The 17,763-nt window shown below is 45.1% G+C and overlaps 1 protein-coding gene across 1 annotated transcript in view; it reads right to left on the bottom strand.

Moving 5' to 3' along the window:
• The window catches only part of UBE2A (ubiquitin conjugating enzyme E2 A), a 28,836-nt gene extending 16,138 nt beyond the window's left edge, over window positions 1-12,698 (bottom strand). Inside the window, exons 1-3 of the mRNA XM_073599324.1 lie at window positions 12,044-12,698; window positions 11,886-11,966; window positions 642-667 (exon numbers count right to left, since the gene is read on the bottom strand). Coding sequence (XP_073455425.1) covers window positions 642-667; window positions 11,886-11,966; window positions 12,044-12,087 — 151 coding nt within the window. The 5' untranslated portion in view covers window positions 12,088-12,698. The remainder of the gene's footprint in view (window positions 1-641; window positions 668-11,885; window positions 11,967-12,043) is intronic.
• Between the last annotated feature and the right edge of the window lie 5,065 nt (window positions 12,699-17,763).

Genomic DNA, 17,763 nt, shown 5'->3' with positions numbered 1-17,763 from the left:
TTGATTGGATAGATGGATAGCAGCGCAGCCATTGGCTCCCGCTGCTGACAATCAAATCCAATGACGCAGGCACGAGGGGCGGGACCTAGTCCGGCATTCGTGTCTATGGACGCAGATGCTGGCCTCGGGTGCACGCTTCTCCTAGAGGGTTATCTGATGCAAGGAGGAGCCGCGTGGGCCACCGGGAGACCCCAGAAGTCAAGGATCGGGGCAGCTCTGTGCAAAACTAGCTACACAGTGGAGGTAAGTACGATATGTTTATTTTTTTAAAAATGGAGGGTTTACAATCACTTTAAGCATGTGTACAAAAACAAAAAACAAAAAAATAATATGCAAAAAACAGCTCTGGCAGCGATAAGCTTAATATAAATTATATAATATATATTTATTTTACACACACATACACACATTTTTCATTCTTTTTCCCAAAATTACAGTGAGCTTATTTTTCAACCAAGTTAAAAAATTAAGTGCTTTCCAATTCATTATGCAAGAGAATAGACCAAATTCTATTTATTTAATATGCAACCACATGAAACTATGAAACTCTTAAAAGCATGAGACACCAGAAAACCATGCTCATGTAAAAAGGTCACATCAAAAAACACATTCTACACAGTAAAGCCCTAGTGATTACTCACCATCTTCAAATGGCGTTCCCTCTGGCCTATGGGGAAAAGAAAAAAAAAAAAATTATATAAAGCTCACAATACTTTTCTATAACAATTCTCCTAAATACAGATAATGGAGCTAGAAAACCACCATGTTTGAGCCAGTAGCTCTCGGGAATATTAGTAGAAATAGGATTAAGTCACACTCCCCCGGTCTCTTTTCCTAGACTTATCTATGCATTACATTTGTTAAAATGTCTGTCCTAGAAGTTAATTGGTACTATAAGAGAACTGCCTTACATTTCACATACAAAGGCTAGCAACTGACAAAAGAGGGAGAGGAAATGTATCCAACAGGCAAAATGTGCAAACATATTTGCCATTAGACCAGCTCTACCTAAAAGCTTGGCCAAATAAAAATAAAAAAATAAATAAAATGGAAAACTGAAATAGCTGGCTGTATGGAAACTGGAACGATTATGCAGATCGGGAAGTGAAAGGGATGCCAAAACTGATCTGCGTATCTGCTCTGTGTCAAGCCTCAGACCATATTAAAAGCTACAGGACCTGCATGCCAGCCAGGTAACTAGCATTTCCAGAAGAAGAGGTCAATAGTGGCAGCCTCCATATTCTCCAAGTACAGGAGAGAAGTGCAGAGGGTAGGGCAATAAGCACTATGTGCAGGAGAGCCATGTAAAGAGTACTGCTTCTCATCTGAATGGTGCTCACTTGCTTCAAAGTCCAGACACAAGTGGAGGACAGTGCATATTTGTACAGCGCTCACTGTGTAACCATACTACTGCTTTATTAATGAAGCCCCTCTGTTTACATGTTCAAATGAGGGTACTTCCGGAAGCAAGTTCTATGTCGCCTTCTATCTGCTAGCAGCCTGCAGTAAGTGTGTTTGAGTTTACATTTCCTTCATTGACTGGAAATGATCCAAAAATGACCAGTAGAAGTCTAGGAGGAAATACTGTACCGGCATAGTCAGGGCTGAATAGAATTTCAGCCAGGAAGAAGTCAGACATTTTTCAGAGGGGCAGATGTATTCCTGGAAGTAATTACAACATAACTAAAAGGCAAAACTTTTTTTTTTCCACTTTAAGTTTTGTATAGAGTTCAGTTCCAAAACAAGACAAAATAGAGACAAAAATTCCTGGAAACTACAGGCCAGTCGGCCTAACATCAATAGTAGGTAAATTATTGGAGGGGATAAGGGACTATATCCAAAAAAGGAGGAAAAAAGTATCAGTAGTAATCAGCATGGGTTTACGAAGGGTCGGTCCTGCCAGACCAATGTGCTAACATTCTACAAGGAAGTTAACTGCCATCTAGATGGGGGAGGCCCGTGGATGTGGTGTATCTGGATTTTGCAGAAGTATTCGATACAGTTCCCCATAAATGCTTAATCTACAAGCTGAGGTCTGCAGGCATTGACCATAAGGTTTGTTCTAGATACAAAAACTGGTTACAGGGGTGTGTCCAAAGGGTGGTGATAAATAAAACGTACTCAATCTGGTCTCGAGTGGCAAGTGGAGTATCCCAAGGCTCTGTCTTGGGACCAATTCTGTTAAATTTATTCATAAATGATATAGAGGATGGGATAAATAGCTCAATCTCAGTTTTTGTGGACAACACAAAAATAAGCAGGGACTTCACATCAGGATATCGAAATTTTACAGAATGACCTGAACAAAATAATGGGCTGGGTAACTACATGGCAAATGAGGTTTAATGTGGAGAAAGGTAAAGTTGGGGGCAAAAAAAACAAGGATGGAGAAAGATCTGGGGGTCCTAGTAGATGACAGACTGAGCAATAGCATGCAATGTCAAGCTGCAGCTACCAAAGTCGGCAGATTTTTAGCATGCATAAAAAAGGGGATATACTCCAGATATAAAACGATAATCCTGCCACTTTATAAAACTCTGGTTAGGCCACATCTGGAGCAATACGCCCAGTTCTGGTGACCAGTCCTCAGAAGGGATGTGCAGGAGGGGGTCCAAAGAAGGGCAACGAAATTAATAAGGGGACTGGAGGACCTCAACTATGAAGAACGACTACAAGCACTAAATTTCTTCTTGCTGGAAAAGAGACTCTTGAGAGGGGACATGATTAAAATACCTCAATGGTGATCCCAGTATAGGAAAAAAAACGAAACGATTCGCTCTCAAGGAGTGTAAGAGGACACTGGGCCACACAATGAGATTGGAGGAGAAGGGGTTTACCCTTAAACTGCGCAGGGGGTTTTTCACTGTCAGGGCAATAAGGATGTGGTGGAACTCTCTTCCATAATTGGTGGTGGCAGCAGGGAGTAATGATATTTTTAAAAGACTCTTGGATGTGCATCTTAAAGAATGCAACATACAAGGATATGGGAAATAATTATAGACATTGATACACGTACACCTACACAGGTTGAACTGTATGGGCCATTATTTTTTTTCAACCTTACCTACTATGTAACTATGCAGTTTTAGGTGATGTAAACATTGCAATTATGAAGTCATTTAACTTTATATTACTAAGCAATATGTCACCAATAGTGGGTATCAAAAAGGTGACTGCAGCTTCTTTATTATTTTCTTCCAAAATCTCCTGCACACCTTTGGATCAGTAAAACCTGGGTACACCCTGTATGCAAATAATGATCCAAAACATAAAAAAGGTACCCTCTGATATCTGCTATTAGGAGCATATCACCTTGGAGTTCCAGGGCTTAGTCTGATGCCAAAGACAGCTTACAACATGCTGAATTTCAGCTATAGGCAAATAAAGCCTGAAAGCATGGCAAAGTAGACAAAACATGCAAATGCTGCTCAGTTCTATATCATTACCCACCATAGCTTTACATTTGCATGCATGTCCGTCACATGCTAGCTCATTTAGATCATCCATTGAACACCTGTATCAGTGAATAGGAGAAAAAAATTATGCTCAATATCTAGACTTCTAACCAAGTGAATAGTGATCGTGTAAAACACAATTCATGTCTTTTAAATCGAGTTTTCTGACTTGTAGCCATGCTGAGTAAAAAAAAAAAATAATATATAATATAATATATATATTTATATATTACAAGAAACCTTTCTGGGCAGCTGCACCATGGCTCATAAGTCCAGAGGTTTTGTAGTACTCTTTAAATGGGAACTCCTGTGAATGAGGTCCTGAAAAAATATTACATGTGGTAAATAAAGAAAAGGACAAGCTGGGAAAAAACCCAGCAGAGATCTTTTTAAGGGTTCCTGTACACGGGATGTTGTTTAACCTCTCCTGAACGATTTAACTTGACAGCTAGAAACCGACGTCTAACCATTTAGTCACATTCACATGCTGTGTTTAGCTGCGTTTGCATCTAGAAGTGTTTAAAAAAAGAAATCATTTTTTTTTTGTTAAAATGAAAAACGTCTGTAAAACGAAATGCTGTTAAATGCGAGATACCGCGTTTAGCAGCGTTAAAGCCTCATACACACGATCGGATTTTCCACAGACAAAGCGTCAGACTTTTGTCTGAAGGGCGTTGGCCAAAAACTTGTTTTGCATACAAACGGTACACAATTGTCGGCTAACAAACACGAACGTAGTGACGTACTACAAGCCGATAAAGAGGAAGTTCAATTGTCGGGCGCCACCCTTTGGGGTTTCTGAACGGCCGTTCGTCAACCAGACATGTTGCGGAATCAGAGGAGATAACGCGTTATTTATTATTGGCCTTGGACTTATTGCTTTGACTCAGGTACAGTCCAGGAACAGGAGGAGGAGGAGGATTTCTTGGACCAAAAATTGGTTGCTTGACCAATTATGTCATATGCCTTTGCTGCGGGAGCTCCAAGAGAATAATCCAGATGATTTTCGGAATTATCTCCAGATGACGGACCCCTGCTTTCACCAATTCTTGGCATTGTTGACCCCCTATATTAAGAAGCAGGACACATGCATGAGGCTTTTATTTTATTTTTTGGTTGAATAATGATTTGATTTGGTATATTTTCTATATTTTTGGATGCATAGAATGCACTTTTTGGTTAAGTCCTATTGGCAGATAGCATGTCTAATTGTATTTGTAATTTTGTAAAAAATTGTGGAGAATACTACTTGGTTATGTGTTTTACTTCAAATGACAGTTTGGGAGTAGGCAGTTACATTTAAAAAAAAAAAAAAAAAAATACAATGCAAAATTAATAAGGGACACCAACATAGTTGTATCTTTGATCTTAAAAACTACGGGATAGTGCTGTCGTAACTTGCCCCCCCCCCCCCCCCCCCAAAAAAAAAAAAAAACAAACAACACACAACAATCATAATATTCTTGATATCACTAGAAAATAAAAGCCTTTTAAACAACTGTGAAGTGAAGCCGCAAGGCTTCATTTTCTGATTCCCATACCGAAGATGACGGTGGCAGCATCCGAGGACCGAGGGACGGTTCGGCCTCAGGTGCCGACATCGCTGGACCCTGTGACAGGCGAGTGTCCATATTTTAAAAGTCAGCAGCTGCAGTATTTGTAGCTGCTGACTTTATAAAAAAAAAAAAAAAAATTTGCGGGACTCCTTCTTTAAGATTAGTTAGGTTGAGGCTGGAAATCTACTTAAATTGACACCATCAATGACAAATATACATATGTAAAAAATGCAACGCTATTTTAAAAATAGACAGCTTCGGCAGATAGCTTCATCTTGCTCATTTTCTGTGCCAGTCCATCAATATTAGCTCCAGATCCCTGGGATAAAGGATAAAGCCACAGAGAGAAAGGGCTGCTTTTTTCCATCTGAGATCTCACCATTTACAACTGAAATTTTCCTGGAAGGCACTGATGCTGTAGCCTTCCCAGGAAGCAGCTGTAGGACCTTCGCTACATCACCAGTGCCTCTAGAAACCAATAAGTGGGATAAACGGATTAAAAAAATTTATTTTACATATGACTCGCACTTGTTTCTAGATCAGCACTCAGATGCAAGCACCTGGGCGTTTTAGGTTTGGGAGAAAAAAAAGGATCAAATTAAAAGGATACTATACTTAAGAATTGGGACCAACTGACCCTCATAATCTTCCATACATCCCCACAAGCAAGCTCAGATGAGAGCAACATCCTCCACTGGTAGAGAAACTGTCATCCCTGCAACTAAATGGCTTTCCATTGGTGTCTACAGAGCAAGAACTGCATGTGCAGTATGTCATGGCCTGCTAGCTCAGGCACCTGGAAAAAAAGCCACCCAAACTTACATAGGCTGAAGCAAGGTGGTATGTCGCTGACCTATCTGAGGTTGGTACTGATGAGTTGGGCAACTGACGCCAACAATTTATGGTATAGCTATCATATATAGCTAATAGACTGTTAATGCACTTCGCTATACACTCTCAGGAGTCTAGGTCTGTCACCAGGCAGTTGATAGGGCAGAAATTCAGACTTCATGTCACTCTTAATCATACAAATAGTTTAATCACTTAGGGACCAGAAGGATTTGCCCCCTTTTGCGCTATAAACAAAGTCCCACAATTTTGAAAAAAAAAAAAAACCCACATGATATTTTTTACTTTTTGCTATAATAAATATTCCCCCCAAAAAATAAATAAAAAAAAATAAATTTCTTCCCCAGATAAGGCTGATATGCATTTTTGGAAAAAAAAAAAAAAAAAACCAAAACACACACACAATAAGTGTATATTGATTGGTTTGCGCAAAAGGTTACAGCGTCTACAAAATAGGGGATAGATTTATGACATTTTTATTATTAATTTTTTTTTGTACTAGTAATGGCGGTGATCAGCGATGTTTAACAGGACTGCGACATTGCGGCGGACAGATCAGACACTTTTTTTGGGACCATTGACATTTATACAGTGATCAGAGCTAAAAATAGCCACTGATTACTGTATAAATATCATTGGCAGCGAAGGGGTTAACACTACGGGGTGATCAAGGGGTTAAATTTGTGTCCTAGGGAGTGTTTCTAACTGTGGGGGGATGGGACTGCCTGGAGGAGACCGATCGCTGTTCATAATCGGTATGAACAGCAGATCTGTCTCCTCTCTGACAAAACGGAGATCTGTCCGTCTACATTGACAGATCTGCGTTCTGTCTCTCAGGAGCGGTCGTGGGTGCCAGGCACGCGCATCGGCTCCGGTGGCACGCCTGTGCCCCCTAGACTCTAAAAGCGGCCCCTTAACTGGTTAAAATAATTGTAAACAATGACCTTGTAAAACAACCCATTACATTTAAAATAGAAATGAAAGGCATTTTGTATAGATAGAAAAATACATTCTCTCTCTCTCTCTCTCTCTATATCTATATCCACACACACACACCCTCTGTTCTCAGCTGCATAAGAGTTGGGGGGGCAGCAGCTCACTGAGCTTCCCAGTGAATGGCTGTGCAGCAGTAACGTGCCAGGACAGGTCTGATCATTGGAGGAGAGCACACAGAGTTCCCAGCATAACTAGGGAACTGACCACGATGTGTTCTACTTAATGTGGTCAGTTTTTAATAGGAAAGAAGAGGGACCGACAAGAACACCAGGGATTTCACATAAAGGAAGCAATACAAAGAGAACAGGATACTTTCTCATACAAGTACATGGTAGATCAGACATATCAGGAATATGAAGTTTTGGAGTAACAAACACTTTAAAAAAGGAGGAGTCCAGCCTGAGCCTTTTAGGCTGGGCTTCTCTGAAGGTTCACATGAGTGCAAATCGTTTTGCACTCCTGTGACCCGTTTTCAGCAGAGAGCGGTCTGAAGTCCGCTCTGCGCTGATGTCACTGCCATCAGCCGAGGCAGCGCGTCATCCCAACTTCCCAAGTCTGGATCAGACAGCTGCCTTGATGGATGGCAGTCTCAGCAAGCCGCAGAGACAGCCTCTCCCCGCCCCTAAATAGCTCATTGCTCCAATGAGCGTGGAGAGGCAGACCAGGAGCGAGAACCGAGCCATCGGTAGTGTTCGGCGGCTCGATTCTCAGTGCAGAGACGCTGGGGGACAGCTGCAGCATCGGTATGATGCTCAATTCTCAAAAAAAAAAAAAAAAAAAAAAAAAAAAACCCCCACACATTAAACAAATGTTTTTATACATCCAAAAACTTGCCTTTAGCTTAAACAATGACATTGGTGCCTTGCACAAACCTTGTGGATACCAAGCTGTAAGTGCGTACAGCTTGGGAGTCCACAAGAGGATCACATCCTCAGGTGACAACTCTACTCCTGTTCGTTATTTGGTCAAGACGTGTTGTCCCTTTAGAAAATTAAACTGGCAGGAGCACCAGATGAAGAAAAACAAGGATTGAAGAAAGAAAGAATGACCCCGCTGGAAGATAAGCTAGTATTTTTATGAATTTTCATGCACTTCAGAAAAGTGAAATTGGTGTGCAAACAACATATCTTAGCCTAGTTTTGCATAAACCTAAACATGACTGCTTCTCTATGAGCAGGAAGTGCTTTTATTGAACTTTAAAACAAGACATCACCAGGACTATGTTGCAAACATACTGTATACACTTTGTGAAATGTCACCTTAGTTGAATAAGTCAACGTTTTGGGGCCGCACAGGGTCCATTCCCCAAGGCAACATAGTGACAACTCACAATGCAATAAAACATGCATAAAATGTTTGATCAAAAGTGACACTGCACTAAAAAAAAAAAAAAAAAAAAAAAAAAAAAAAAAAAAAAAAAAAAAAAAAAAAAAGGGGCATGCGTTTGCAACAGAGTTCTGGTGAAGTCGCATCGTTTTACTGTGATACAGGCGGTGCCATCTGCTAGAGTCACTATGAGGGCCCATCTGCCAACAAGGTCGAACACTAAAAAAAGTGCAGTCCATATTCTTTGATTCAAGTGACTTCTTGAATTGATCTGGTTTTCAGCAGCAACCAAAAAAAGGTAAATTGGCCTCATGTGTCAAATATAAAAAAGGGACAAAGGCAAAAAGACAAAATACAGATTTAAGTGTGCAAATCACACATAGCTGCATTACAGTTCATACATCGTCCCCAATATAATTGGGGGTCCTCATAAATTGTACCTAGTGACCTCTGACATGGCCCAGCGATGGCACAATTACCAGAATCTGATGGAGGGGTAGGGTTCCTATATTTGAACCTAGTGACCCCCGACATGGCCTAGTGGTGGCTCTTACCTGAATAAGATAATGGGGGGGGGCGCGGTGTCCCATATCTTTACCTGGTGTCCTTATCTGAATAAGATGGGGTCCCTTATGTGTACCTGGTTATCCCTGACCCCGACACGGCTCTCCTATATGAATAGCATGTGGAGGGGATGCCCCACATTTGTACCTGATGACCCTGGACATGGCCTTGTGACAGCTCTTACCCAATTGTCAGGTGGAGGGAAATCCCATACTTGTGCCCGATGAGCCTGGATCCAGTGATGGCTATCTTACCCAAGTAGGATGATGGAGAGGTCCCAGATTTGTACCCGATGACCCCTGGCATGACCATCTGAAAGTGGAAGTCCATGCAAAATCTAAAATCCCTACATCTATAGACACCAGCGATCTAACACTAAACTCTCTATCCCTGTAAAGAAAAAACAAGTATACATCCTTTTTGGAAGCCAATCTGACCCATTCCGACCGGATCCCATGCTGAGCTGTCAGCCATGGCTTCTCTGTGTAGCCGGTGCAGAGGAGACAGAGAACGGAAGCCCCATAGAAACTCTATGGGTGATGTCACTTCCCATACATTTCACAGCCATTGTCGTCTGTGTCCTCTGCAGAGCTTCCGGCACTGGAGATTGGGTCGGAGCAGGTGAAATCGGCTTCCAAAAAGGGTAAGTATACTCATTTAGAGAGGTTAGTGTTAGATCCCTGGTGTCTATAGATGCAGGGATATTAGATTTTGCACTGACTTTCACTTTATTATGATTGTGGGGGGGGTCACAGATTTTTAACCCACTGACATCTTACCTGACAAACCCAGTGATGGCTCTCTTACCCGAATAAAATGTGAAGCAGGGAGGCTTCATATTTTTAACTGGTGGACCCAGATCGAGACATGACCCAATGATGGCCCTCTTATTTGAGTCTGATGGGGGGGGGGTCCATATTGTACCCGAGGACCCCTAAAACATAGCTCATTGATGGCTTTATCTGGTGACCTCTTACCCATATATGATGTAGAGAGAAGGTCCCCCATTTGTACCTGATGACAATGAAGGGTAGAGGGGTCCATATTTGCACCTCATGACCCCTGGCATGGCCTGGTGATGGCTCTCCTACCTAAACAGGATAATGGAGTGGAGTCCCATATCTTTACCTGGCGACCTCTTACCCTAACATGGCCCTCTCTTACCTGAATAAGACAGGGGTCCCCTATTTGTACCCGATGATCCCTGACATGGCCTTCTTACCGGAAAATGATGGGGATGTCCTATATTTATAACTTGCTGACCTCTTACCCTGACAAATCCAGTGATAGCGCTCTTACCCAAATAAGACGGGAAAGAGGGGGTTTCAGATTTGTAACTGGTGACCCCAGACCAAGACATGACCCAATGATGGCTCTCTTACCAGTCTGATGGGGGTCCCATATTGTACCTGAGGACCCCTGACCAGGACATGGCTCATTATAGGCTTTATCTAGAGACCACTGGCCAACAGAGATGGTTCTTACCTGAATATAATGTAGAGAGGAGGTCCCCTATTTGTACCTACTGACCCCTGATATGGCCCTCTTACCTGAATATGATGGGGGGGGGTCCCATATTTGTAACATGCTGATCTCTTACCCTGTGATGACTCTCCTACTCAAATAGGATAGGGAGGAGGGAGGTGACCCAGACATGGCCTAGTGATGGCTTTCATACCTGAATCTGATGGGGGTCCCATATTGTACCCGAGTACCCCTGACCAGGACATGGCTCATTAATGGCTTTATCTGGAGACCTCTTACCATGACATGGCTTGCTTACCCGAATATGATGTAGAGAGGAGGTCTCCTTTTACCTGATGACTATGAAGGACAGAGAGGTCCATACTTGTACCTGATAACCCCTCGTATGGCACGGTGATGCCTCCTCTCACCTGTATAGGATAATGGGGTGGAGTTTCATATCTTGACCTGGTGACATCTTAGCCTAACATGGTCCTCTCTCTCTCTTACCTGAAAAAGATCGGGTAGAGTGGTCCCCTATTTGTAGCTGATGACCCCTGACATGGCCCTCTTACATGAATATGATGATATGGGAGAGGGGAGGTGGCGTTTTTGTAACCTGCTGACCTCTTACCCTGACAAACCTGTGATGGCTCTCTTACCCAAATAAGATGGGAAGGAGGGAGGTTTCCCTGGACTGAGACATGGCCCAATGATGGCTCTACTACCCGAGTCTGATTGGGGGGGGGGTTCCCATATCGTAACTGAGGACCCCTGACCTGGCTCAGTGACGGCTTTATCTGGTGACCTTTTACCATGACATGGCTCTCTTACCGGAATATGATGTAGAGGAAGGCCCAGTGAGGAGCCTCATACCTGAAGATAATGGGGGGGGTCCCATATCTTTACCTGATGGCCTCTTACTGGAAACTGATGAGGGGGGTGGAGTCTCCTATTTGTCCCTGATGACCCTCATACCTGAAGATAATGGGGGGTCCCATATCTTTACCTGATGGCTTCTTACTGGAAACTGATGGGGGAGGGGGAGTGTATGGGGTCACCTATTTGTACCTGATGACCCTCATACCTAAAGATAATGGGGGGGGTCCCATATATTTACTTGGTGGCCTCTTACGGGAAACTGATGAGGAAGGGGGTCCCCCATTTGTACCTGATGACCCCTGACAAGGCCCAGTGAGGACCACCATACCTGAATGGGGGAAGGGTGTCTCATATCTTTACCTGGTGGCCTCTTACTGGAAACTGATGGGGATCCCCTATTTGTACCCGATGACACTTAGACCATAAGATAATGGGGGGGGGGGGGCGCTCTCATATATTTACTTGGTGTGGCCTCTTACTGGAAGCTGATGGGGGAGGGGGGTCACCTATTTGTACCTGATGACCCCTGACAAGGCCCAGTGAAGACCCTCAGACCTGAATACGATAAGGGGGGGGGGGTCCCATATCGTTACCTGGTGGCTTCCTACTGGAAATTGATGGAGGGGGGGGTTCCCTATTTGTACCTGATGACCCCTGACCAGCCCCCATGAGGACCCTCAGACCTGGATAAGATAATGGGGGAGGGGTGTCCCATATCTTTCCCTGGTGACTTCTTATTGGAACCTGATGGCCCTATTTGTACCTATGACATGCCCAGTGACGTCTCTCTTACCCGAAGATGACGGCATTCCACACCATGATGTTGTTCTCGGATGGGGCTCCGCTGACTCCGGCAGGGGGGTCCTCCTGTAGTCTGAGAGAAGAACACACATCACACGGTCAGCCCCTCGTAAATCAGCCGCCCCCACCCCCCAGGACTCGGCATCTTACCTCTTAAAGTCCCTCATGAGGCGCCGTCTGGCCGGGGTTGACATTTGTTACCGGAAGCCGGACTGTAGAGACAAAGGAGGGAGGAGAGACAGAGGAGGCCGCAGTCGACTGTCTAGAATGTTCCACACCAGATGTCACGGCGGTCACCCCGGGAAACACCAAGAAAACAGAACGAGCCCGGCGGCGGCAGAACACCAAACAAGCAGCCCTCTTCCGGGAGCTCCGACCCTGGCGGAGGGATATGTGATCACAGCGAAAGAAAAACAAGTCCTGCCACTGAGGCTGGGTAACCTCACCTGTTCTCCGGGGAGGGGGGTGGGGGCGTTACCAGCTACAACCCTCTCGTCTTCACGCGAGAGGCGGAGAATTCTGCTGTATGTGTGCTGGGATTGTATGGAATATCACACAGTAATAAAGGATTAACATACACGCAGTTCAGTGCCGCTCGTGGTTTGCGACGAACCCCCCTACGACTGGATTGGTATCGTCTCTCTCGTGTCGTCGGCTAAACAGCTGCTCCACCGAGGTGACGTCAAGGTTTCCACCCCTCGCCGGTGATTGGCAGCCCTCTGGAGCCCCGCTGTTCTATCGGATAGTGCCCGCTATAAAGACATGCCCACCTTTCGCCCCGGGCACTATCTGATAGAACAGCGGCGTCCTGGGACAGCTTGTAGACAGTTCTAGTGTGTCTGGGGTGGAGCTTCATAGACCGGCTGTGGGCGGGGCCGTCATCTCATCCCTGTTCTGGAATTATTGTTGTTGATGATTCACCGATAAAGACGTCTAGTGTGTGCCCACCGTGCGGCCAATAGAATGTCAGCAAAAAACGTGAACTCACTTTAAATGCCCAATCATGTGCGAGAAATAAAAAAATAGGATTGGTGGATGGAATGAATAAAGCATCAGTGTATTTACTATACAACACACAGCACAATCTGATTGTACAATCTCCTTAAAGTGGAACTTCAGTCATTTTTTCATCTTTCCATCTATTAAATCTTCTGCTCTTTTTGTTTTAACTCTGGATAGTAAAACCTTTTTTTCTGCCAGTAAATACCTTATACAGCCCACTTCCTGTTTCTTGTCTGGAAAAAAGCCTAGGCTTATGAGATCATGCACAGCTCTCTCACTCTTGTAGGAGGGCCAATGAGAGCTGCAGAGCTGGAGGTGTGCCTCTGTGTAACTCCAGGAAGTGAACAGGCAGCAGCTTCAGCTGCCCACAGTTAAAATGATTGCAGCCAGACTCAGTGGAGGGAGATTTCTGCAGCATATTTGGCAAGTACAGAATCACAGTATATATAAAATAATATGCAAAATGGTTGGAGGGAAGCTTCAGAATGGCAAAGATATTTTTATTACAAATTATGTGAGCAGACTGCAGTTCCTCTTTAAAGTGGAACATTACCCATAACAACTTGATATACAATAATGCTCTTTAGCAAGGAACATACATCCCACATTAATAATTATGCTTCCGGGGGCGTGGTCTCAGCACGGACGGATGAGGAGGTGAGTTAGCTGAGCTCCCGGCCTGAGGTGACTTGCCAGCCACACAATACAGCGCTAACCCCGCATTCACGATTCCTCCAGCTCCGGTAGTAACCGGGAACACAGCAGACTGCTCATTACCGACCATTCCCGACATGGAACGGTACCTGCGGCCGAATTTGCAGGCGGCCTCTACTCCGGCCGGGAACAAGATGACGCCGGCCACTTGTAGCCACACTGCTCCGGATCCCGTGGCACCGCAAAAAGGAGAACATCGCCATGAAAACGACATGCTGCTGTTCTCCCCTCCTAGCGACCTCTCTCCATGCATGCCTCGCTTCTTTATTATGTCTCCTGAAGCAGGGACATTCCACGAGGACCCAAGCAACTCACTGGTGGTGGATGCTTCTCCACAGAGCCTTAACTACAGCCACAACAAATCAACAAATGCTTGGCTCTGCATGGTTCTACTGCACAGGACACAGTGAGTACTATATCACCACACAACACAATCCTCCCCCTGCTCATTTAAGAGAGCAAACTATGTGGACCTTCCTGCAGCAACTACCCACAAGAGCTGACTTTGAAGCCTTAGCAAACAGGGTAGAATCAGCACTAAAGGGAGAACTACAAGCGCTTAAGCAGGAAGTGTCTGAGGTAGATGACAGAGTAGCAGCATTGGAACAGGATAAAGGGGCAATGGCACATACGGTAGACCACCTCCAATCTGCCCACACTGACCTGTCTGATCAAGTAATACAGCTTCACCTACTTTTGGACAACCTTGAAAATCGCAGCCGCAGACAGAACATTTGGCTCTGGGGCATCCCAGAGACTGTGACGCAGGCAGAAATGCATTCATAAGTTACCGCCATCTTTAACAGGTATGGAAGTTGCCATTGATAGGGTACACCGTACCCTCGGCCCCAGACCCACCTCTCAAGACAGACCCAGAGACGTAGTGTGTCGCTTGCATGCCTACAAGCTCAAAGAAGAAATTGTTCAACAGGCATGGAGAGTAGGAATTCTGGAATTTGACGGGGTCCCTGTCCAACTCCTGCTGGACGTTTCCAGAAAGACCCTGCTAATGTGCATAGCCCTGAAACCCCTGCTAGAGAGAATCGTGGAGCTAGGAATGTCCTACACATAGGGCCACCCAGTTCACCTAAAAGTATGCAAAGGCAATCGCTCCTTCCCACTGCGACATCCCTCGGAACTACCTGACCTATTCAACTTCGCAGAGATGGAAAAATACCAGTTCAAAATTGGCTCATTATTGATGTCTCAGCTGATCCACCAGGCGGTGCGCCTCAAGGCAGACCTCAACGAGTCCGAGACAATTGCCAATTCCGCAGGAACAGACAACGGACATCAAGGAATGAAGAACGACGTTGATGACCGTTCAACTCCCCCATGCAGTTTTTCTATGAAGCGTTCCATAGACACTTGACGTAAAGGACCACTCCCTCTTACACTGAACTTTGGAGTCCCTCTTGTGGAACCTGCTGGAACTCCTCCTCCCTCCCCTTCTTAATTTTTTTTCCCCCCCTCCTGGGCTTCAGCTAGCCCAACAGGGAGGAACAACATGGTTACCACCTTTGATATCTCCAGGGGGGCACTCGAGGTTTCACGGGTGGGGGACGGCAGACACGGGTACCCCTCTCTGAAAGTAACTACCTCCCCACCCCCTCGCTATTTACAGTTTCGTAAATTCAACATTACCAAAGGGATTCAGAATCAGGGACCGCTCTCCCTCCCGAGAGACACAAATTGCCACCTCTTCACTTGCAGGTTATGTTGAGGGATGACATCCCCCTGAGGGCACAATTGACCCTCGACAGAATTATCCATACGATGGGGTGGATTGGCTGCCTTCACACACGTGGGACCTCGAAGTAGCTACCCCTGGGAAGGACTTGACATGCAAAGAGATGTATTACCCAAACTGATTCACTCCACCTGTTAGTATACCCCACACCTTTAAAGTGACATACCACTGTCTGTTTGACCTGGTCATGGCCGGCTCGGCCCTCACAGGGCCCTTTGGCTTTCACCGAGTTCCAAACCAGGGACACTTTCGCAGGGCAACACTAAACATGTGTGGCTTATTTTTCCTTTTTTTTTTGTTAATTTATTTTTTGGAAGGGTAGGGGGGAGAAAAGGATGGGAAACAGAAAAAAGAGAAAAAATAGAACTCAGTCTAAGGGACGAGTGTTGTTATGGAAACCAGTGACGCCGCCATGGCCACCAGAACTGGTACACTTATGGCCTAACGCTCTAGGAATTACATTCAAGCACTCCTTATTGGACCCTATTAGTTTCAATAGAGGGTTAGGGTATGGAGGGTTAGGGTATTATCCGGGGGGGGCAATTACTGGCACCTCGCAGTTTTGTCACAACCCCTAGTTTCGATGGGTATATTCTACATCAGCATTCCAAAATAATAACCGATACCCCATCTGAGAGCTACATATAGGGCCCTCTACCCTTGTCGATCATAGAGAGGGGCATTGTCCACAGAGCACATCATTAATCCCAGACAGGGCCACCCACGTGTTCGAGTGGAGATGCTCCCCCCACGTTCATAAGATCTTGGAGGGGCCACCTCTATGAGGGATTAGATAGAATAAATGAGGTGCAATTGCACCTTCCGTTCATTTGACCAGTTTGTATTGTCAGTGCCTTTGAAATGTTATGTTATGTTACAGCTCGTTTAACTGATAATAGTTGCCTGACGGGGCAACCTGGTCTACACAGGATTTAATCCAGAGACGCCCTTTGAGGGCAATGCTAACCTCTTATATTATTTCCTACCATTACTGTGGTTTCTAGTCTGAGTGTTACAGACACGTAATTTTCGGCCTATATATGCACTGATAACGGATCTCCGGCTTTAACATAAACATTTGCCTGCTCCTACATTGGGAGAATTGTTATACATAAGTTGTGTTCTCTTGTTTATCCTTTCATTTTATTTATTTATTTATTTTTATTTCATTTTTGCAATCAAGCTGGCGGGGTCCCCTTGGGCCGGGGCTCCTCGTCTGGAAGTGCCTTACCGCTACCCACTCTAGGCCTTCTCTGCCCTGGTGGCAGTAGAACTGCTTGTGTGAGCATTAGCTGTGTTACCCTCCTCTCTTCTTTTCCTTCCTGCGTCACTCCCTTTCCCCTCTGTCCCTCTCCCACTTACTCTCAGCTTACCCAAACCGTTGCTGACTTTCCCTCCCCCCCTCCTCTTTTTTTTTTCTTTCTCTCCCCCTCTCTCTTTCCCCCTCCTTTGCCCCTTTGTTCTCCTCCCACTAGTCCCCTAGGGTTGCGGTGGGGGCTGGCTGGCGTCCTGCCAACCATGTCAGTGAAGATCATTTCCTGGAATATCAAGGGGCTAAACTCACCCGAGAAACAAACTAGCTGCCTCAAAGAACTCTGGACACTAAGAGCGCATATAGTCTTTCTCCAAGAGACCCACTTTAGAGCAGATAAGATGCCTAAACTTTATAACTCCAATTTCCCAAAGGTCTATCACACCCCGTCTCCATCATCCAAAGCTAAGGGGACTAGTATTCTAGCTGCCAAGTCCCTCCCATGGCAGTTGTTGGACGTCCATCGGGACCCGGAGGGCAGATTCCTCCTGCTGAAAGGGAAAATCGATTAGGGAACACTCCCTTTACGAGGCCAAACATGTTCTTCTAAGGGTCCATCGCTCATACTATGAACACGGCAACAAGTGCAGCAGCTTGTTGGATAGAGTGCTGAAAGCCCAAAATAGCAAATCATTTGTCTCGGCACTGACTACCTCTTCCGGCACTAAAATACATTCCACCCCAGAGTTAGCTGAAGCATTCCGTAAGTTTTATGAGGATTTATACAACATGAGATCTACTCCTTCGGCCGCACAACAAACCAATTTACTCTCTGAAATGAAAACTTACCTACAGGAGGCCCAACTCCAGAGGCTCACGCAGGAGGAGAGGGAATCTTTATCCCAACCACTCTCAGCCGAAGAATTTGCGATGGCCATTGCAGCCACCCAGCTTGGGAAAGCCCCAGGACCGGACGGCTTTACGCTTTCATATTATAGAACCTTTCAAACGACACTTACGCCACACTTCTTAGAAGCCTTTAATGCTATCACAGATGGCCATAGTTCCCCCTCCGAGTTACTCAGCGCTAACATCTCCGTCATTCCAAAACCGGGCAAAGACCCACTACAATGTGCCAGCTACCGCCCCATC

Source organism: Aquarana catesbeiana, linkage group LG09 (assembly GCF_042186555.1).
Source record: "Aquarana catesbeiana isolate 2022-GZ linkage group LG09, ASM4218655v1, whole genome shotgun sequence".
In the NCBI taxonomy this organism is placed as follows: domain Eukaryota; kingdom Metazoa; phylum Chordata; class Amphibia; order Anura; family Ranidae; genus Aquarana; species Aquarana catesbeiana.
This window is presented reverse-complemented; position numbering and strand designations above follow the sequence as displayed.